Consider the following 16881-nt stretch of genomic DNA (forward strand, 5'->3'; position numbering starts at 1 on the left):
GGAGGATTAGGTGTCCAACACATACCAGAGTGTCGAGTTAGCTTGTAACAGTTGCGCAAACTAAGAGGGCTAAGTGTGTCTGTAACAACTACGTAACATTTGCGCAAACAAGGAGGCCAAGTTGGATAAGACTATGCAGATTAGTATGCTGAGGGACAATGATTTTTTTTTTCCTCTCATTTATTATAATTGTTTGAGATCTTTGATGAGTAGAATAATAAAACACACAAGTTGGTAGGTTTTCCCTAGTCGGGGTTTCCTGGTAATTTCTAGTGTATTTTTTATTGTGTGCTTGTGTCTTCATGAATTTATTTTCCGCTGCTATTATTTGCTAGAATACTCAACATATTTAGTAAAAGTGTTTGGGGTTCAGTTTTTAGTTTCTTCATTGCAGAATTTTTATTAAATTAAAAGTTGGGTATTAAAAAGCTAACATGGTATTAGAGAAAATCTCTGATTGAAGACTAGAAAGTGTGTTATTTTCCTCAGAAGTAGGAGAAAGACATAAGAAAGGGGACACAATTCACTTCAAGGTTGCGCAAAGGTTTCTGGCTACATGACCAAGGGATAATTTGCACTAAGGTTTTCTCCTAGCATGCTCTACGCAAGCATTTCTAAGTAGTTAAAACAAGCAAGATGATGTATTTGGGGCATGAGATTTGAGGATTGCTTTGATGGGGCCTCCAATTTTTATTCTTGGAAGAAGAGGATTAATGTAGTTTTGGAGGAGCAAGGAGTTTGGGAATTTGTGGAGAGTCCACCGACCGCACCAACAAATCCTCAACGACTGGCCCAACATAAGAAGACGCTAGAAGAGTAATCCTTGAAGGAGTCAAGTATCACATCATACCTCACATTTTTGGGAAGATAGCTCAAGCTATGTGGGAAAGTATCTTAGGGTTGTACCAAGGTATGAGTGAGGCTAGGAAGTTGGCACTCAGAGATAATCTTAGAAATATGAATATGAATAAGTCTGAGTCCATGATTTCTTACCTAACCAAACTCACCCAAGTGAAGGATGAGTTAGCCGGGGTTGGGGAGATAGTCTCGAATAGAGACCTTGTCAGTTTTTCACTATTGGGCTTTCCTGAGTCATGGGAAAAATTCACTGATGCAATGCTTCCATATGGGGAGTGGCTAGGAAGTTGGCACTCAGAGATAAACTTAGAAATATGAATATGAATAAGTCTGAGTCCATGATTTCTTACCTAACCAAACTCACCCAAGTGAAGGATGAGTTAGCCGGGGTTGGGGAGATAGTCTCGAATAGAGACCTTGTCAGTTTTTCACTATTGGGCTTTCCTGAGTCATGGGAAAAATTCACTGATGCAATGCTTCCATATGGGGAGTGGCTATGGAATGATTGCATGCAAGAGGAGATTCAAAAGCAAGATAAATTTGGGTCTCATCCGAAGGTTGAATAAGAGGAAAACGTTTCCCTAGCTGGTAAAGGGGGAAAGCCAAGGGCAAGAAAAATCTAGGAGGGGTCAAGTCTAGTTCATGAGGCAAGAAGGAGAAGGATCTCAAATAAGTAAAATGCTTCTCTTCTCATCAGTTTGGGCACTACTCTGCCGAGTGTCCAAATAGGAAGAAGGGGCCAAGAAGGATCACGTGGCAACATCAACAGAGGTGGAGTTCACTTCTCAGTTTGAGGAGTTTTCCCTCATAGCTTGCATGACAAGCTTAATGGCCAGTAGTGTATGGTATATTGACAGTGGAGCATCTTGTCATATCACTGGGAATAAGGGTTATTTCAACCAGTTGAAAAAGAAGGATATGTAGTTTCATATCGAGATTGAAGATGATGGAAAATACCCTAAGTTGCACAATACAAGGTAACGGGTACGAGTACAAAACGTGACCCCCCCAAATTTTGGAAATGGGGAAACACACACACACACACACAATATATATATATATATATATATATATATATATATATATATATATATAAGGACATTTAAGAAATGTTATGTGCAATCATAAAGCATACATGATACATTATAATTTATTACATTAATGATTAAATTGTCCAATGTCAATGCATAAAATACAAGTCTCTAAATTTACATCACATTTACTCATGAATGATCACATAATGAAAATAGCAATATCCAAAATCATGAGGCTGCAAGTACTATACAGACTAAAGACTAATCCTCATCATCATAATCCTTGTCAAAAATAGAAGCAGAAGCATGCTCAATAGTGGATGGTGGAGATGAATAAGATTGGCCAATTCCACTTCTAGGATCCTAGTCGTCAATATTCAAGGCAGCAAGAGAGAGCTCGAAATCAAGACTTTATGGATCCACATACCATTCTTTAGAAGGACCACTGCTATATTTTGGACCCCTACAAGATGCTAGGCAAAGGTTGGAGTGCACATAAACAAGATCCTCTGCCTTCTGTGAGCCCAACTGGTCGCACTTCATAAAATGAATAAAACCATGATTCCCTTTTGCTGATGAAGAGATTTCCACTTGTGAAAGAACATGAATGGAAAGGTTTTGCAAATGTACACCATTTGCTTCATGAAAAATCCACCAAGTAACTGGATTCATAGTGCTTCTCTCAGCCAAAGCTTATATATATCTAAATAATCATCTAATCCTGCAGCAAAATTGACAAATTCTTCCTTCACCTCCCTTTGTAGATGAGTTGGAAACATTCTCATAAGGGCTTTTTTAACCCCATTAGCCACCTCTCTATCCTTATGGAGTGCCTTCCTCTTCCCATTTCTTTGAGCAATAAAATCCTCATCATAAAATTTGGAGCTCAAGGCATGTGCTAAAATGTGCAATGGAGTGTTGGAATTGCTCCACCTATCAACAATGATTTTCTTGACTAAATCAGCAAAATGATCATCAAAAAATTAAAGCTGTGGAGACTCTTGTGAAATGATTTCCATAGTTTTCTCATCCATAGTATCCATGCCATCATATACCTATTCTAAGAAAGGTTGGTCAATGTCAACATTCCAAAGAAGCTCAAATGCAAGGGGTGTGAACTTTAGCAAGAAATCTATCTTGCTCCACCACCACTCATCAAGGCACAATCTATATCTCCAACTTGAATCTACCTATCTCCACTTGACCCAACGTTGAATCACCACCATAGAAACTAATGGTTGCTTAGCCTTAACCAGGCAACACAACATTAAGAAGTTTGAGGCATATATTTTCTCAGCGACTTTTTAACGACTCTAATTTGGAGCACTCTCGAAATATTGCTCGAGCTTGGCAATGGTTGATGATGAATTTAACAATCTCCTTTGCTTCCCCCATGATTTTCTTTATCCATGGAACCTTATTGTTGATATTTTCTAAGATCAGATTCAAATTATGGACAATGTTTGAAGCGGATGCCACTCTGGTATTTTTGGATGGTGGTTGTTCTTGTTGTTGAGTGGCTCTCCTCTTCTTTGCTTCAACCACAATCATTGGCTTAATGTTTAGTGGAGCTTGAGGAGTATCTTGAGTAAGATCTTCATGCCTTATTTTAAATCCATCTGTCTCATCTTGCTCTCTTTGAAATGCCCTCCTCACCCATCGCTCTGTTGCTTTTGTGCAACTTGCAATCCCTTGTCCTCCTCCATGCAAAAGACATGTCTTCACTCTTGGGTAGGAGCCCTTTTACACATTACTACAAAAATTATATCGCCATTCCCATGAGCCACCACCTATACATCCTTGAAGCTTCTGAACATGCCTCCAAAGAGGATAATAGTTAGCCCTCGGGTTGGACTTGGGGGTTGAACTTGCACCTTGGTTTGAAACCATTGCTACAAAAAAAAAAAAAAACCAAATCTGTAAAGAAAAAACGTTTTTCACATTTTTGGAAGCATAAACCCTTGAAAAATAGAAAAATAAAAATAAAAACCAAATCTGTAAAGAAAAAACGTTTTTCACATTTTTGGAAGAATAAAACCTTGAAAAATAGAAGAAATAGTGGGAAAAATTAACAAAATGAATGCTTCTTACCCAAATTAATTTTTTGTAGCTGAAGCTACCCCAAAATGCCACAAAAGAAAAGAGAAAAGAAAAGAGAAAGATGGTTGTAGCTGAGCTAAAAACCAAGAATGTCGTAGCTGGAAACTCCCCACTCCAAATCTACTTGTGAAATTTCTTTCTCTTGTTGTTGAAATCTCCTTTTCTCACTGTTAAAAACCTCATAGATGAAAGCACTGCTCTCTTCCTCTTTTCTCCTTGCTAAAATCGTCCCTCTAATTGAAACGACTTGCTCAATTCGTGTGATGAGGGAATGAGGTGAGTGTATTTTTATAACTTGTGATGAGGGAATGAGGTGAGTGTATTTTTTATAACTTTTGAGATCCATCTAGAAACATCCAAAAAAATATTTTAATTACAAAGAAAAATAATTTTAACGTTGAAATGTGGTCATACGACCTTGAACGCATTTTAGGTCGTACTGGGCCACGTTTTAGCATTATGAAATGTGCTAGTATGGCCTGAAACATGTTTCAAGGCCATGCCAAATGTGTTTAGTGTTTCTGTACCGTTTTCTTTTCCAAAAATGCCCTCTGGCCTAGCGTTTCCTACAACATAGGAGATACCTAGCACAAGGTGTGGATACTGTCAAGTTTGATAGGGAGTCTGGGAAGCCTCTCTACCTGAGAGATGTCATTTACATCCCAGGGTAAAAGAAAAATATTGTTTCAATCTCAACCTTGGAAAACAAGTTATATGAGGTCATCTTCAGCAGAGGAAAGGCCTTCCTCAAGCCCTTAAACTTTGGACCCATGAAGCATATTGGAGTTAGAGTGAAAAAACTATAGAGGTTACACTTTGAGACAGTCATAACCTTTAGCAACAGAGAGATCAGTGCACATAAATGTAACCTTGGGAAGCTTTGGCATAGGCGTATGGGTCACTTACAAATTTTGAGCAAAATTTCCACAGGGTTACCACAAGACAATGTAGATCAACATGACGTGTGCAAGGGTTGCATAGTTGTAAAGTATGCCGAGACATCCTTTTCTTAGAGAGAAGAGGATCAAGAGCATCTTGGAGTTGATACATTCAAATGTATGCAGACCATTTTCTTCTCCATCCTTGATGGCATACAAATATTATGTCACCTTCATTGATGAGCACTCGAGAAAGAAGTGGATCTTCATCATGAATAAGAAAGATCAAGTCTTCTCAAAGTTCGTGGAGTTCAAAGCATTGGTTCTTCTCCATCCTTGATGGCATACAAATATTATGTCACCTTCATTGATGACCACTCGAGAAAGAAGTGGATCTTCATCATGAATAAGAAAGATCAAGTCTTCTCAAAGTTCGTGGAGTTCAAAGCATTGGTGGAGAACCAAACTGATAGAAGGATCAAGGTGTTGAGGTCAAACAATGGTGGAGAGTACATCTCCAATGCCTTTAGAGACTTGTGTGCCAAGGAGGGCATCAGGATAGAGCTCACCACGCGACACAACCCTCAAAAAAATGTAGTGCTTGAGCACAAGAACCAGAGCATTGTTGGAGCTACCAAGGCTATGTTGCATGACCAGGGGCTACCTATGTTTCTTTGGGCAAAGGCATGAAACACTGTAGTATTTTTGCAAAATAGGATTCCACACAGGGTGCTAGGTAGAGTCACACCAAAGGAGGATTTCGCAGGCAAGAAGCTTGATGTGTCTCACTTCTGAATCTTTGGTAGTCTTGTTTATTCCCATGTGTCTTCAGATATCCGGAAGAAACTAGAGTCCATAATAGAGAAGAAAATTTTCGTGGGTTACAGTGAGACATTTAAAGCATACAGGGTGTATGTCCTAGCACTCAAAAAAACAGTGGTCTGGCATGATGTGAATTTTAAGGATGAGAGGGCTCTTAGGAAGTCCTTAAGAGTGTGAGGAAGGTGCATCACATGAGGAGCAACAAAAAGCTCCCAAGTAGGAGGCTAAACTAGCTCCTCAGGCTTCATCATAGTTGGCTGTTGGGCAAGTCGAGCAACACACAGATGAGGAGAAAGGTCAAGAAACACATAGATGAGGAGAAAACACAAGAATATGAGGAGAGAGTAGAGCTAGAGTTTCCCAATCAACCAATGACTTAAGTGCAAAGAGAGGGCAAGCCAAGTGGGCAGATCAATTAATTAGGAAGGCTCAGGGGAGAGTTGGAGCTTGCAGTTTCACATTCAGACAAAGTAAACAACCACAAAGATATATAGGGTGCATGGCACTTATGATTGAGGTGATAGACTCTGAGCCTTCTTGTTATAAGGATGCAACTTCTCAACATGTATGATGAGATGCCATGGTGGAGGAATATTCCTCTATCATGCAAATGTCTAGGAGATTGTGCCTAGACAAATTGACAAATCAGTGGTTGGCCTAGACAAATTGACAAATCAGTGGTTGGTTCACGATGGGTGTGCAAGATTAAGCATGTAGCTTATGGGAGTTTGGAGAAGTACAAGGCTAGGTTTTGGCCAAAGGTTTCTCTCAGGTCAAAAGGATAGACTGTGATGAGACATTTACACCAATCGCCCGATATTCGTCCATTAGGACTATTTTGGTGATTGCAGTGCACATAGGGTGGAAGATCCACCAAATGGACGTAAAGACCGCCTTCCTTAATGGAGTTGTTGAGGAAGAGATATATGTTCATGTGTACAGGCTGAAGATAGCTTTTTATGGGCTCAAAGAGGCACCGAGGGCATGGTATGCCGGGATAGACAACTACCTTCTTGAATTGGACTTCACTAAGAGGGAATTCGACCCTAACCTATAATATATTGTGGTTGAGGGTCGGCCCCTCATTCTTGTGTTATATGTTGACGATTTGATATTGTTAGGGGATAAGAAGCTCATTTGTGATTGCAAGAGAGATCTTGCACAGGAGTTTAATATGAAGGATATAAGGCTGATGCACTATTTCCTTGAGTTGGAGGTTTAGTAGGGTGATGAGGAGATATTATTGGGACATGACAGATACATGCAATAGATTCTCAATAGGTTCCACATGCAGAATTGAAGGCCCATGACCATGCCTCTAGTCACAAACTGGAGGAACGTGGATACTCCCAGAGGTGAGTGGGTGGATGCCACTCTATATAGGCAACTCATAGGATCATTGATGTATCTTGTGAACACATGACTAGACATTTTCTTTGCAGTTAACTAATTGAGCCAATTTATAGTTGAGCCAACCAAAGTGCATTAGGTTGCTACTAAGCACGTGTTGAGGTATCTCAAGGGCACAATAGATTATGGGTTGTTGTACACGAAGGTTGATGGAGTGAGTCTTCAGGGATTCATAGATGCAAATTGGGTAGGGAGTTTAGCAGACAGTAAGAGCACTTCAAGTTGTGCTTTCAATGTTGAATCATCAATTATTTCCTGGTTCAGCATGAAGCATAGATTAATGGCACTAAGCTCAGCTAAGGCTGACTACATGCTTGGCAGCTTGCGAGGTTATTTAGTTTATGAAGCCACTTATTGGGTTTTTCAATTAGAGGTTGGAGCCCATGCTCATAAAATGTGATAATCAGAATTGTATAAGCCCTTTGAAGATCTAGTATTTCATGACCACTCCAAGCATAATTGAGATCAGGTACCACCATATCAAAGATTGTGTTTAGAGTGTTAAAGTTAGACTCCAGTACATTCCTTAGAGGAGTAAGAAAACAAATATATTCACCAAGGCATTGGCGAGAGGTAGATTTGTCTACTTCAGAGATAAACTAGGTGTAGTACAAAACATTGTGACAAGCAAAGTCTAACCCCCCCTCATTGTAAATAATTCATGCACTTTGATTTCAATTAAAAAATCCTGAGAATTGGGACATAGATTCTAGAGTTTGAGGGAGGTTTCTTGGGACATAGATTCTAGAGTTTGAGGGAGGTTTCTTGGGTTTTTAAAGAGGCTCAACTTGCAACCATTGAAGGTTGGATGGTTTGCCTTAAATGGATTGGTTATCTAAATTAATTTAGTCAAAGAAGGAGGACAAGGGACCATGCTTACCTTGGAATAATTTGCAAGGTAAAATGAAAAAATTGAATGGGAAAAGCGCTATATGAGTAGTTGGGGACAAAGAACTCAACCAAGAGGAAGTGGGGTGAAAGGAAGTGCTGACACACAATATCCCATAGCACCACGTAGGACAAAACCAGCATGGATGAGAAGGAAGGCACAACAATAATATCGGCCCATGCAACTGAAGATGGTTGCAACGACTTGAGGAAAAAAGAACAACACCCTCAAGGAAGAGGGTGACCATACATGACAGAGAGAAGGAGAGAGAATACACACAAAGAGCACTCTCACACATGGAGAAGATGGGGAATCGAAGACTATTACAGAAAAGAGACATAGAGCATGCATGGAGGGAAGCACTAAGTAAGAACAAGGAAAGAAAAACTTTGTGATACTATCAAAACTCAAGGAAGAAGAGCCATTACTCGGTCAAGTGTTGGGAGGCAGAAGAATAACTCACAGGTGAGGACACGATTCTTTGGATTCCTTGTAAGACTGGAGGGTGGAAATGGTTTGAATAACTCACAGGTGAGAACACGATTCTTTGGATTCCTTGTAAGACAGGAGGGTGGAAATGGTTTTCTTTGGATTCCCTTGACAACTTCGGTGGGGGCCTATTCCTTGGATCCCTGGTAGAGAATTCTTAGCTCCCCTTTGCTTGTTTTCTTGGGTTTGAATTATGCTTTGGATTCCCTTTCGCTTATTAGAGGGTGGAGGCACAACCTTCGGATTCCCTTGTTGATCAAAGGGTTGATGCTCAACCTATGGATTCCCTTTTGTTGATTTGAGGGTGGATTCCCTTTCGCTTATTAGAGGGTGGAGGCACAACCTTCGGATTCCCTTGTTGATCAAAGGGTTGATGCTCAACCTATGGATTCCCTTTTGTTGATTTGAGGGTGGAGGCTTAGCCTCTGGATTCCCTTTCTTTGATCAAGGGTGGAGGCATAACCTCTGGATTACCTTTTGTTGATTGGAGGGTGGAGGCATGACCCTTTTGTTGATTTGAGGGTGGAGGCATGACCTTTGGATTCTCGTATTGATAAGAGTGTGAAGGCTTAGCCTCTAGATTCCCTTCTAGATTCCCTTGCCGATAAAAGGTTGGAGGCACAACCTTTGGATTCCTTATGAGACATTGACTACATGAAGGAGCTAGCGGGTGCAGGTAGATAGTCTTTTGGAGTCCTTGTTTCAGGTGAAAGATTTCGTTTGATCCTTTAAGCACTCATCCTCAAGCTCTGGAATCTGGCTCGAGGATGACTACTACAAGGAGGACTTGGTTGCAATGTGTGTAAGGTTGGGTGGAAAGTTGTAGTCCCAATCTTAGTTGCCTAGATACATTTATCAAAGATAAATGTATACATTTATCAAACATGCATTTGATAAATGTATACATTTATCCAAGATAAATGCATGTTGATGTCTCTTATGTTGTGAATACTTTATGCTTTTTTAATGCATTGTTTTATCATGGCTTATAATGCTAAGTAATGCGGTGTCTGCTGGAATGCTGGAATGAACAATGTTGTTTAAAGACATGCTTTTTTAATGCATTGTTTTATCATGGCTTATAATGCTAAGTAATGCTGGAATGAACAATGTTGTTTAAAGACATGCTTTTTTAATGCATTGTTTTATCATGGCTTATAATGCTAAGTAATGCTGGAATGCTGGAATGAACAATGTTGTTTAAAGACATGCTTTTTTAATGCATTGTTTTATCATGGCTTATAATGCTAAGTAATGTGGTGTCTGCTGGAATGCTGGAATGAACAATGTTGTTTAAAGACACGGATATGTAATGGTTTAAGTTCTTGTGTTGGCCCAAGGCTTGTACTAATATGTATTCAATGTGATATATTTTGCTTGCTTGAGGAAGGAAGCATCCATATAGATATATTTCCCGAGTAAATGGAAAAGTTCCATGTATGTTCCTATGGGCTTGTTTTTCGTTTATTATTAGTCGAGAGGCTTGTAACTTGGTGAGTTGTGATGATATAGAAATTTATCAAAAAGGGCCATAATGAAAATGAATGGGTAGACCCTAGTGTATGTGCCATAGAATTGAAAGCAATGATTATTTAAGCCCTATTTAAATACTAGGGAGCTTAGGAGGGATACTCAGGATACACACATGTATTTATATTTATAATGTACATATAATTCAATCATGCATTCATTGGATGAGTTGGGCTGAAGTACTTCAAGCTCAGGAAGGATAGGAAGGAGTTGGGCTGAAGTACTTCAAGCTCACGAAGGATAGGAAGGATAGCTTGGATGGTCTCTTGTGTGTGTATATATATGAACTATGTGTCGAAGGGTTCCTCTTAAGTGCAGTATCAATTACCAGGCATTATCAGTTACCAGTTACCAGGGACTAAGGGAGAAGCCCTTGAAAAACCACCGGGTCCAAGCTTTAAGCTTATTTGTACATATGGAAAGAGCGGGGACTAAATTGTAGGGCTTGGCCTTCGTGTTGAATAAGCCCGGGTGATGGGGTGCTGAGACCAAACTCCAAGGGCGAGAAGCCCATACCACATGTGCTTATGTCGTGAGGGCCGAGAGTTAGGGCCTGGAGGAGTGCGAAGACACACATCATAAGTGCCATATGGCCAAGCCCCGTGCCCATGCATGAAGGTGAGAGATCCAAGCCATTGATGGGGAGGCACTATGGCCATTAGATGACCTCAGAGATTCCTCCGCATGGTTTTTGAGTGGAGCACAATAGAAATTTGTTGGGATCAAAGTCACAAGGTGACTTGGCACAATGGGGCCAGTATTAAGCGTTGGCGCATCGTCGCGGCGGAAACCCCAAAACTGTTATTAAAGATGGACATGTGGTTATATTGTGCCTTTGAGGACTAGGTGAGGACATGGGGAAGTACGAAAACCCCAAAACTGTTATTAAAGGTGAAGATGTGGTTATATCGTGCCTTTGAGGACTAGGTGAGGACATGGGGAAGTACACGTCACCTAGACATTATTTCCTTGGTGGTATCCCGAAGAGTTGGGTACCAAAGACCCAAGATTTTATCTCCAGGAAAATGTGGCACGGTGGGCTATGCCATGACAGAGCAGGGGGAAGGTACCGTGTCGTATGTCCAGAGCACCCCTAAGGTTGGATGGAGGCCAGGTCATCCCAACAACATTGCATGCGTCGAAGAGAGTATGTCGGGGTGAGGTGGAGTTGAGTGCACTACTGAGATATAGGTATTGGGCCATGTCGATGGTGGGGTTTGCAGGTACCACGCAAACTCAGAAGTTTGTACCTCGGAAGAACTGCCGACTGGCTGACAAAAAATTTCCGAACACCTTTCTATCTAAGAGGGAGTGTTAATTGGATTTAAAGATGGAAGGGTTCTGCTAAATTTATAAGTGCACTAAATTTGACAAAGAGCTAGCATACTTCGTTTCCAGGGTTGTGTTAGCCTTGGGTACGATGGTCAAAGAGCTAGCATACTTCGTTTCCAGGGTTGTGTTAGCCTTGGGTACGATGGTCGAGTTAGCCTGTAACAACTGTGCAAATAGGAGGGCCAAGTTAGTCTGTAACAACTGCACAGATAGGATAGGAGGGCCAAGTTAGTCTGTAACAACTGCACAGATAGGAGAGTTGAGTTTGCCTATAACAACAGACATGAGAGATGGTCGAGTTAGCCTGTAACAACTATGTAACAACTGTGCAAATAGGAGGGCCAAGTTAGTCTGTAACAACTGCACAGATAGGAGAGTTGAGTTTGCCTATAACAACTGCATAGACATGAGAGTTGAGTTGGATAAGAGTTGCACAGATCAGTGTGTAACAACTGCGCAGAAGGAGAGTTGAGTTCGCCTGTAACAATTGCGCAGACGAGTTGAGTTCGCCTATAACAACTGCGCAGAAGGAGAGTTGAGTTCGCCTGTAACAATTGCGCAGAGGAGTTGAGTTCGCCTATAACAACTGCGCAGACGAGTTGAGTTGAATTTGGAGTTGGATAAGAGGTGCACAAATCAGTGTGTTGAGGATTGAGGGACAACAAATTGAAGGGAAATTTTAGTAAAAGTGTTTGGAGTTCAGTTTTCAGTTTCTTCATTGCAGAATTTTTATTAATTATTAAATTAGCAGCGGGGTGTTAGAAAGCTAATATCTACATCATCGTTTTAAGGATCAATGTTATCTTTCTAAAATGGACCAAAGGATCAATGTTATCTTTCTAAAATGGACCAAAATCTATGGGACAAAAGTTCATGGACAAAGTTCCAGCAATAAGGTGAAACTCTAACTTCCAACAAAGTTTTTGCTAAGAGATAAAATGATGTGGGACAAGTCCAAATTTTAATAGCACAGAGTTTCTATTAAAAAAAAGATTCGAAACACATGTAAGTTTAAAAAAGAGATTCGAAACACATGTAAGTTTATCTGAGCTTAACCAGATTCTAAATTAGATTCGAGTCATCCGAGAGCCCAGCTCCAATTCTTTGTGGCTAGCGCGCGCCCAAACCCCCTCCCCCCCCCCCCCCCCCCCCAAGTTTATCTGAGCTTAACCAGATTCTAAATTAGATTCGAGTCATCCGAGAGCCCAGCTCCAATTCTTTGTGGCTAGCGCGCCCCCCCTCCCCCCCGCCCTCCCCCCCCCAATAATCTACAGTCAAGGATGGCTATAAGTTTGGACATGTCCTGCAAGTACATATTTTAGTAACACAGTAGTCAAATATATGCAAATTTTAATTTGTACATGTCCAATACCTATAATTTCTCATGTGGTACAACTGTCCATAAAAGTCCAATTGGTTTAAGATGATTGATGCTTTCAGATGAAGCTAAAAATTAATGATGAATGATGAATGAAGTGTTCAACTAAAACCCATTGGGAAAATGAGGTGTTCAATCAAAACCCTGAGGACCTAAAATTTTCTACTCAGTTTAAACCAGCTGTGACAATAGCTCAACTTTTTGCATATGACAGTAAACAAAACCAAGATGACCACTAAACTAGGTGAGCTTTTGAATAGAAGAAACAGAGGAGGTTTGAGATTACTTCTCTAGTTCCTTGACAAATTTATCATATAAAGGGAAGGGAAGACGTCCTCCTGTAGATGCTGTGAGTGTTTCAAACTGGAAATTAGCAGTTACAACATCTGCAACAAGAGGCACAGCAGGGGCCAACCGTGCAAATGCATCCACTCCCACGCTGCTTTCAACATCCACCTGAATCAAACACAACCAAATTTGAAAACAGAACCCATAATACAAACACACCAATTTTTTTATTAAATGTCTTGAAAACAAAGCACCATGACCAACCAGCATAGGCATCAAGTCAGAATAAAAAAGTGAGGATTCCTCATCGTCAAGTTTAGATGCAATTTCAGATGGCATTTCCTGCCTTTCTTTCGCCAAACATTCAGATCTCTCATTTTTCTCCTCCTCCTCCTCTTTCTCGGCCTTGGCGCTTGGAGATTGCCAAGCGAGCATCATATCGAAAGTTAAACAAGTAAACCACCTATCGCTTAACTGATTGATATAGAGACTTGAAGATGAAAGCATTTTGAAACAACAGAACTCAATGAAATTCCGAGCATAATCTCCCATGGCAGAATCCGGCGTTTCAACCTCAAATTGCTGCCGCAATTCTTCTACTGTTGTGCAAAGAGCCCTGTCACAGAGATCAATATCAAGAATTAATGGATTCTGAATATTTATTCCCATCCAACAGGCTCAAGTAATTGATTAATTTGGTATAAACCTAAAAAATGCTACATAGAATTCAATTTTCAGAAACTATTGGCCTGAGGCCTGCAAATCAGCTTAAAGAAACATGCAGCTATGATAAATTGCTCTTACTCTGCACATCTTGTTACAACACTATTTGCTGTAGCCGAAAGCTCCATCTTTTCATGCGTTGCAGTTTCCTTAATTCTCTGAGCAGAATGCTGCATGCTGTTATTATTTTTCTCTGCACGTTCTTGCTCAGTATATCCAAAAAATTTCTCCATTGTTGCGTAATCAAGCTTACTAGCATATATTGCTAAAGGCAGATCCAAGTACAAAAATAAACCCAAACCTCAAGAGGGTCTGCCAGTCATGGCAGCCTCCCTCTCTGTAACAGGCGATGGACAGCAGCCTTCCCAATGTTCAGCCACGTGTCTCTTGCATGCACATCGACCGGCTGAGAATGAAACAATACACACTCAGAAGAACACTCTTAAATATATCTACTGTTAAGTATCACTGTATACTTCTAATGAGCAAGCCAACTTAAGGACTGTTCATGTTAGAAATCTGCATAAGTCAAACAAGCCTCATGTTGAAAACACCTTTAACTGGGTGTAGATAAAACTCAGATAGATCAGAGAACCATTTAAAGGCATACTCAGAAGACTATCTTGGCTTCCTCTAGGTAGCCACAGGTACAGAATAATTCATGGGTAACCTACGAAAACTATAGACATTGCGTGCAAAAACTATTTATCACTGCGTGATTTTAATAGCATTAAAGAAGTGATGGCCAAAGAAAAACGGCAAGTTTGCACTGAATAAATTTGAAAATATCCTTTATGAAATCACAGTACCAATTTAACCGTGAATTAATGCAAAAGCAGACGGCAATATGTACTCTGTGATGACTGTATGACTATATGTACTCCAGACGGCAATCCATTTGTACCAGGTTCTTACACATTTTCAAACTCTTTGGATATTATTTTTTCCCTAAATGATAGGAATAATAAAAAATACTTTTGTTTTCTTTACATCTTACTTCCCTAAATGATAGGAAATAATCAAAAAATACTTTTGTTTTCTTTACATCTTACTTGTTGCTGTAGCAAATGCATATGATTACTAATACGGAATTTTTATTGGCATGTTCTTGTGTTCTAATTACTCGAAGCAGCAACATTTTGTGAAATCCACCAAATTAACTAAAAACCGTGAAAATCTATTTAAATATGTGACCTCGTAAAACCTTGAAATCCACAAAGATGATCGGATGATCGGAACCGTGAGGATATATTTACCCGGCTTTCGGCGAGGGCTGGTATATATAAGTGCATTCGATCTGCTGGATAGACAACGCAAAAGTGCAATCGACCTGCTGAATAGACAACAAATCTCCTTGGATCTGAAACTGCACGAAGAATCCACTCCAATCTTTTAAAGGAAGAAAGCTTATCTGTAGCTGGATCTGAAACTGCACGAAGAATCCACTCCAATCTTTTAAAGGAAGAAAGCTTACCTGTAGCTGTATCAAGTTACGCTGTGCTCTTCGTTAGAATAACACAGAAAATGAGTTGATTCAGCTATGCTCTTCGTCCGAATTAGGCAGCAAATAAGTTGATTCAGAGAAAATAAGTGAACTCATTCGAACATTTCCAGTCTAAGCCTCAGGAAATTGAGGGCGGGGGGTCAAATATTTGAATTTCTGCTGGGAAAAATATATTTGTATCAAAGGACACAGCTTAATTAAAGAGAAACACATATTTTAATGGAACGATGAGCTTCAAAGATTGAAGCATTTATCTGGGAAAGGGTTAATAAAAGCATAAATATATCTATTTCATGTTTTTCAGCTTAAAAAAGCTTGTCACAGATTGTAAAGGCTTGCCTACTTAACAAATTTCACTCAATAAATTTCTTGTTCCAAATTTTCGAAAAGAAAAAAATCAGTCTTTCATCTGTAACGCACAAACAGAAGTTGATTACAATTCTTACCTTCAAGCAAAATTATCTGGCCAACGCGTCCGATACTTCACAAAATGTTTTTCAGCTTAAAAAAGGTTGTTGCAGATTGTAAAGGCTTGCCTACTTAACAAATTTCACTCAATAAATTTCTTGTTCCAAATTTTCGAAAAGAAAAAAATCAGTCTTTCATCTGTAACGCACAAACAGAAGTTGATTACAATTCTTACCTTCAAGCAAAATTATCTGGCCAACGCGTCCGATACTTCACAAAATTCGAGGCTTTAAATTTCACCGCAAATGCAAATAATGCGCAAATAATGCTGCGATAACTTCAGGGTTTCTGCTGCGATAACTTCAGGATTTCCGAGAGCATGAGAGCTTGATATGTAAAGAAATATTAATGTACCTTTTGTTTCTGCAATTTTCTTCAGTACAAGAAGAACCTAGCCTTATGTAGATTCAAACCTGGTTTCTTTTTCTTGCCACTTGCTTATTGGCTTGCCACGTAGAACAGTATTGGTTTGCCAAGTAGAACCGGGTTTGAGCAGGTGGCATGCTTTCGAACTGACTGAACAATGCCACACGTCCGAGCTTCAAACAGAATGAAACTGCATGCAAACATAATGAAACTGCATTGCATTGTGAAATTCCTATACATTGTCCGAGGTACGTTACGTAAAGTCCTTATTACAATAAAAAAGATATTTGAATTTCATTAAATATCCTATTCTTTGATTGTATATAGTTCTTGAGGAGCAATAGCATGTATGGATCCAAACACATATATTTATCCAGAGTTATAAAATATAGTTGATAATCCTGCTTGTGTGATTATGTTTTTCCAGATTGCGGAGATAGTGTTGAATGATAAGAAATAGAAGAAATTATTCATTTGTTTTTATCTCTCATTTTCTATTATGAAAAATGATATATAATTTTTAAATTTATTATAAATATTATAAATTTAAATTATTTTTACATTCTCGTTTTTTTTTATTATATTATATTGAGCAAAAATGGTGGCAATCGCTGTAGGTGAGAGTTCACAAAATTTCCAGTGTCTATTCTACTAGACACTCTTTGAATCCATCTAAAATCAATACAACCTAATTTTCATCCCAATTTTCCATATTAATAAGTTTATAATATTGTTTAATCATTTTTCACACTATTAATATACTTATGTTACATGGTTTGGGTTTTAGTTCGGCTTTCCTAATGATTAGGTTT

At 39.4% G+C, this 16881-nt stretch overlaps 1 protein-coding gene across 8 annotated transcripts in view; it reads right to left on the minus strand.

Annotated features, from left to right (window-relative positions):
- Nucleotides 1-16060, minus strand: part of LOC149143774 (uncharacterized) — a 33969-nt gene extending 17909 nt beyond the window's left edge. For 3 of the 8 annotated variants that reach the window (XM_089449343.1, XM_089449344.1, XM_089449338.1), the window contains exons 1-7: nt 15879-16060; nt 15682-15774; nt 15206-15391; nt 14988-15097; nt 13813-14137; nt 13273-13624; nt 13007-13176 (exon numbers count right to left, since the gene is read on the minus strand). In XM_089449343.1, coding sequence (XP_089305469.1) covers nt 13007-13176; nt 13273-13624; nt 13813-13964 — 674 coding nt within the window. In that variant the 5' untranslated portion in view covers nt 13965-14137; nt 14988-15097; nt 15206-15391; nt 15682-15774; nt 15879-16060. Of the gene's footprint in view, nt 1-13006; nt 13177-13272; nt 13625-13812; nt 14138-14987; nt 15184-15205; nt 15392-15681; nt 15775-15878 lie in introns of those variants that run through there. The other 5 variants (XM_089449345.1, XM_089449339.1, XM_089449342.1 and 2 more) reach the window with 5 other exon arrangements.
- Between the last annotated feature and the right edge of the window lie 821 nt (nt 16061-16881).

Source organism: Pinus tabuliformis, chromosome X (genome assembly GCF_031772625.1).
Source record: "Pinus tabuliformis cultivar Carrire ecotype Pingquan chromosome X, CPIR1, whole genome shotgun sequence".
Taxonomy (NCBI): domain Eukaryota; kingdom Viridiplantae; phylum Streptophyta; class Pinopsida; order Pinales; family Pinaceae; genus Pinus; species Pinus tabuliformis.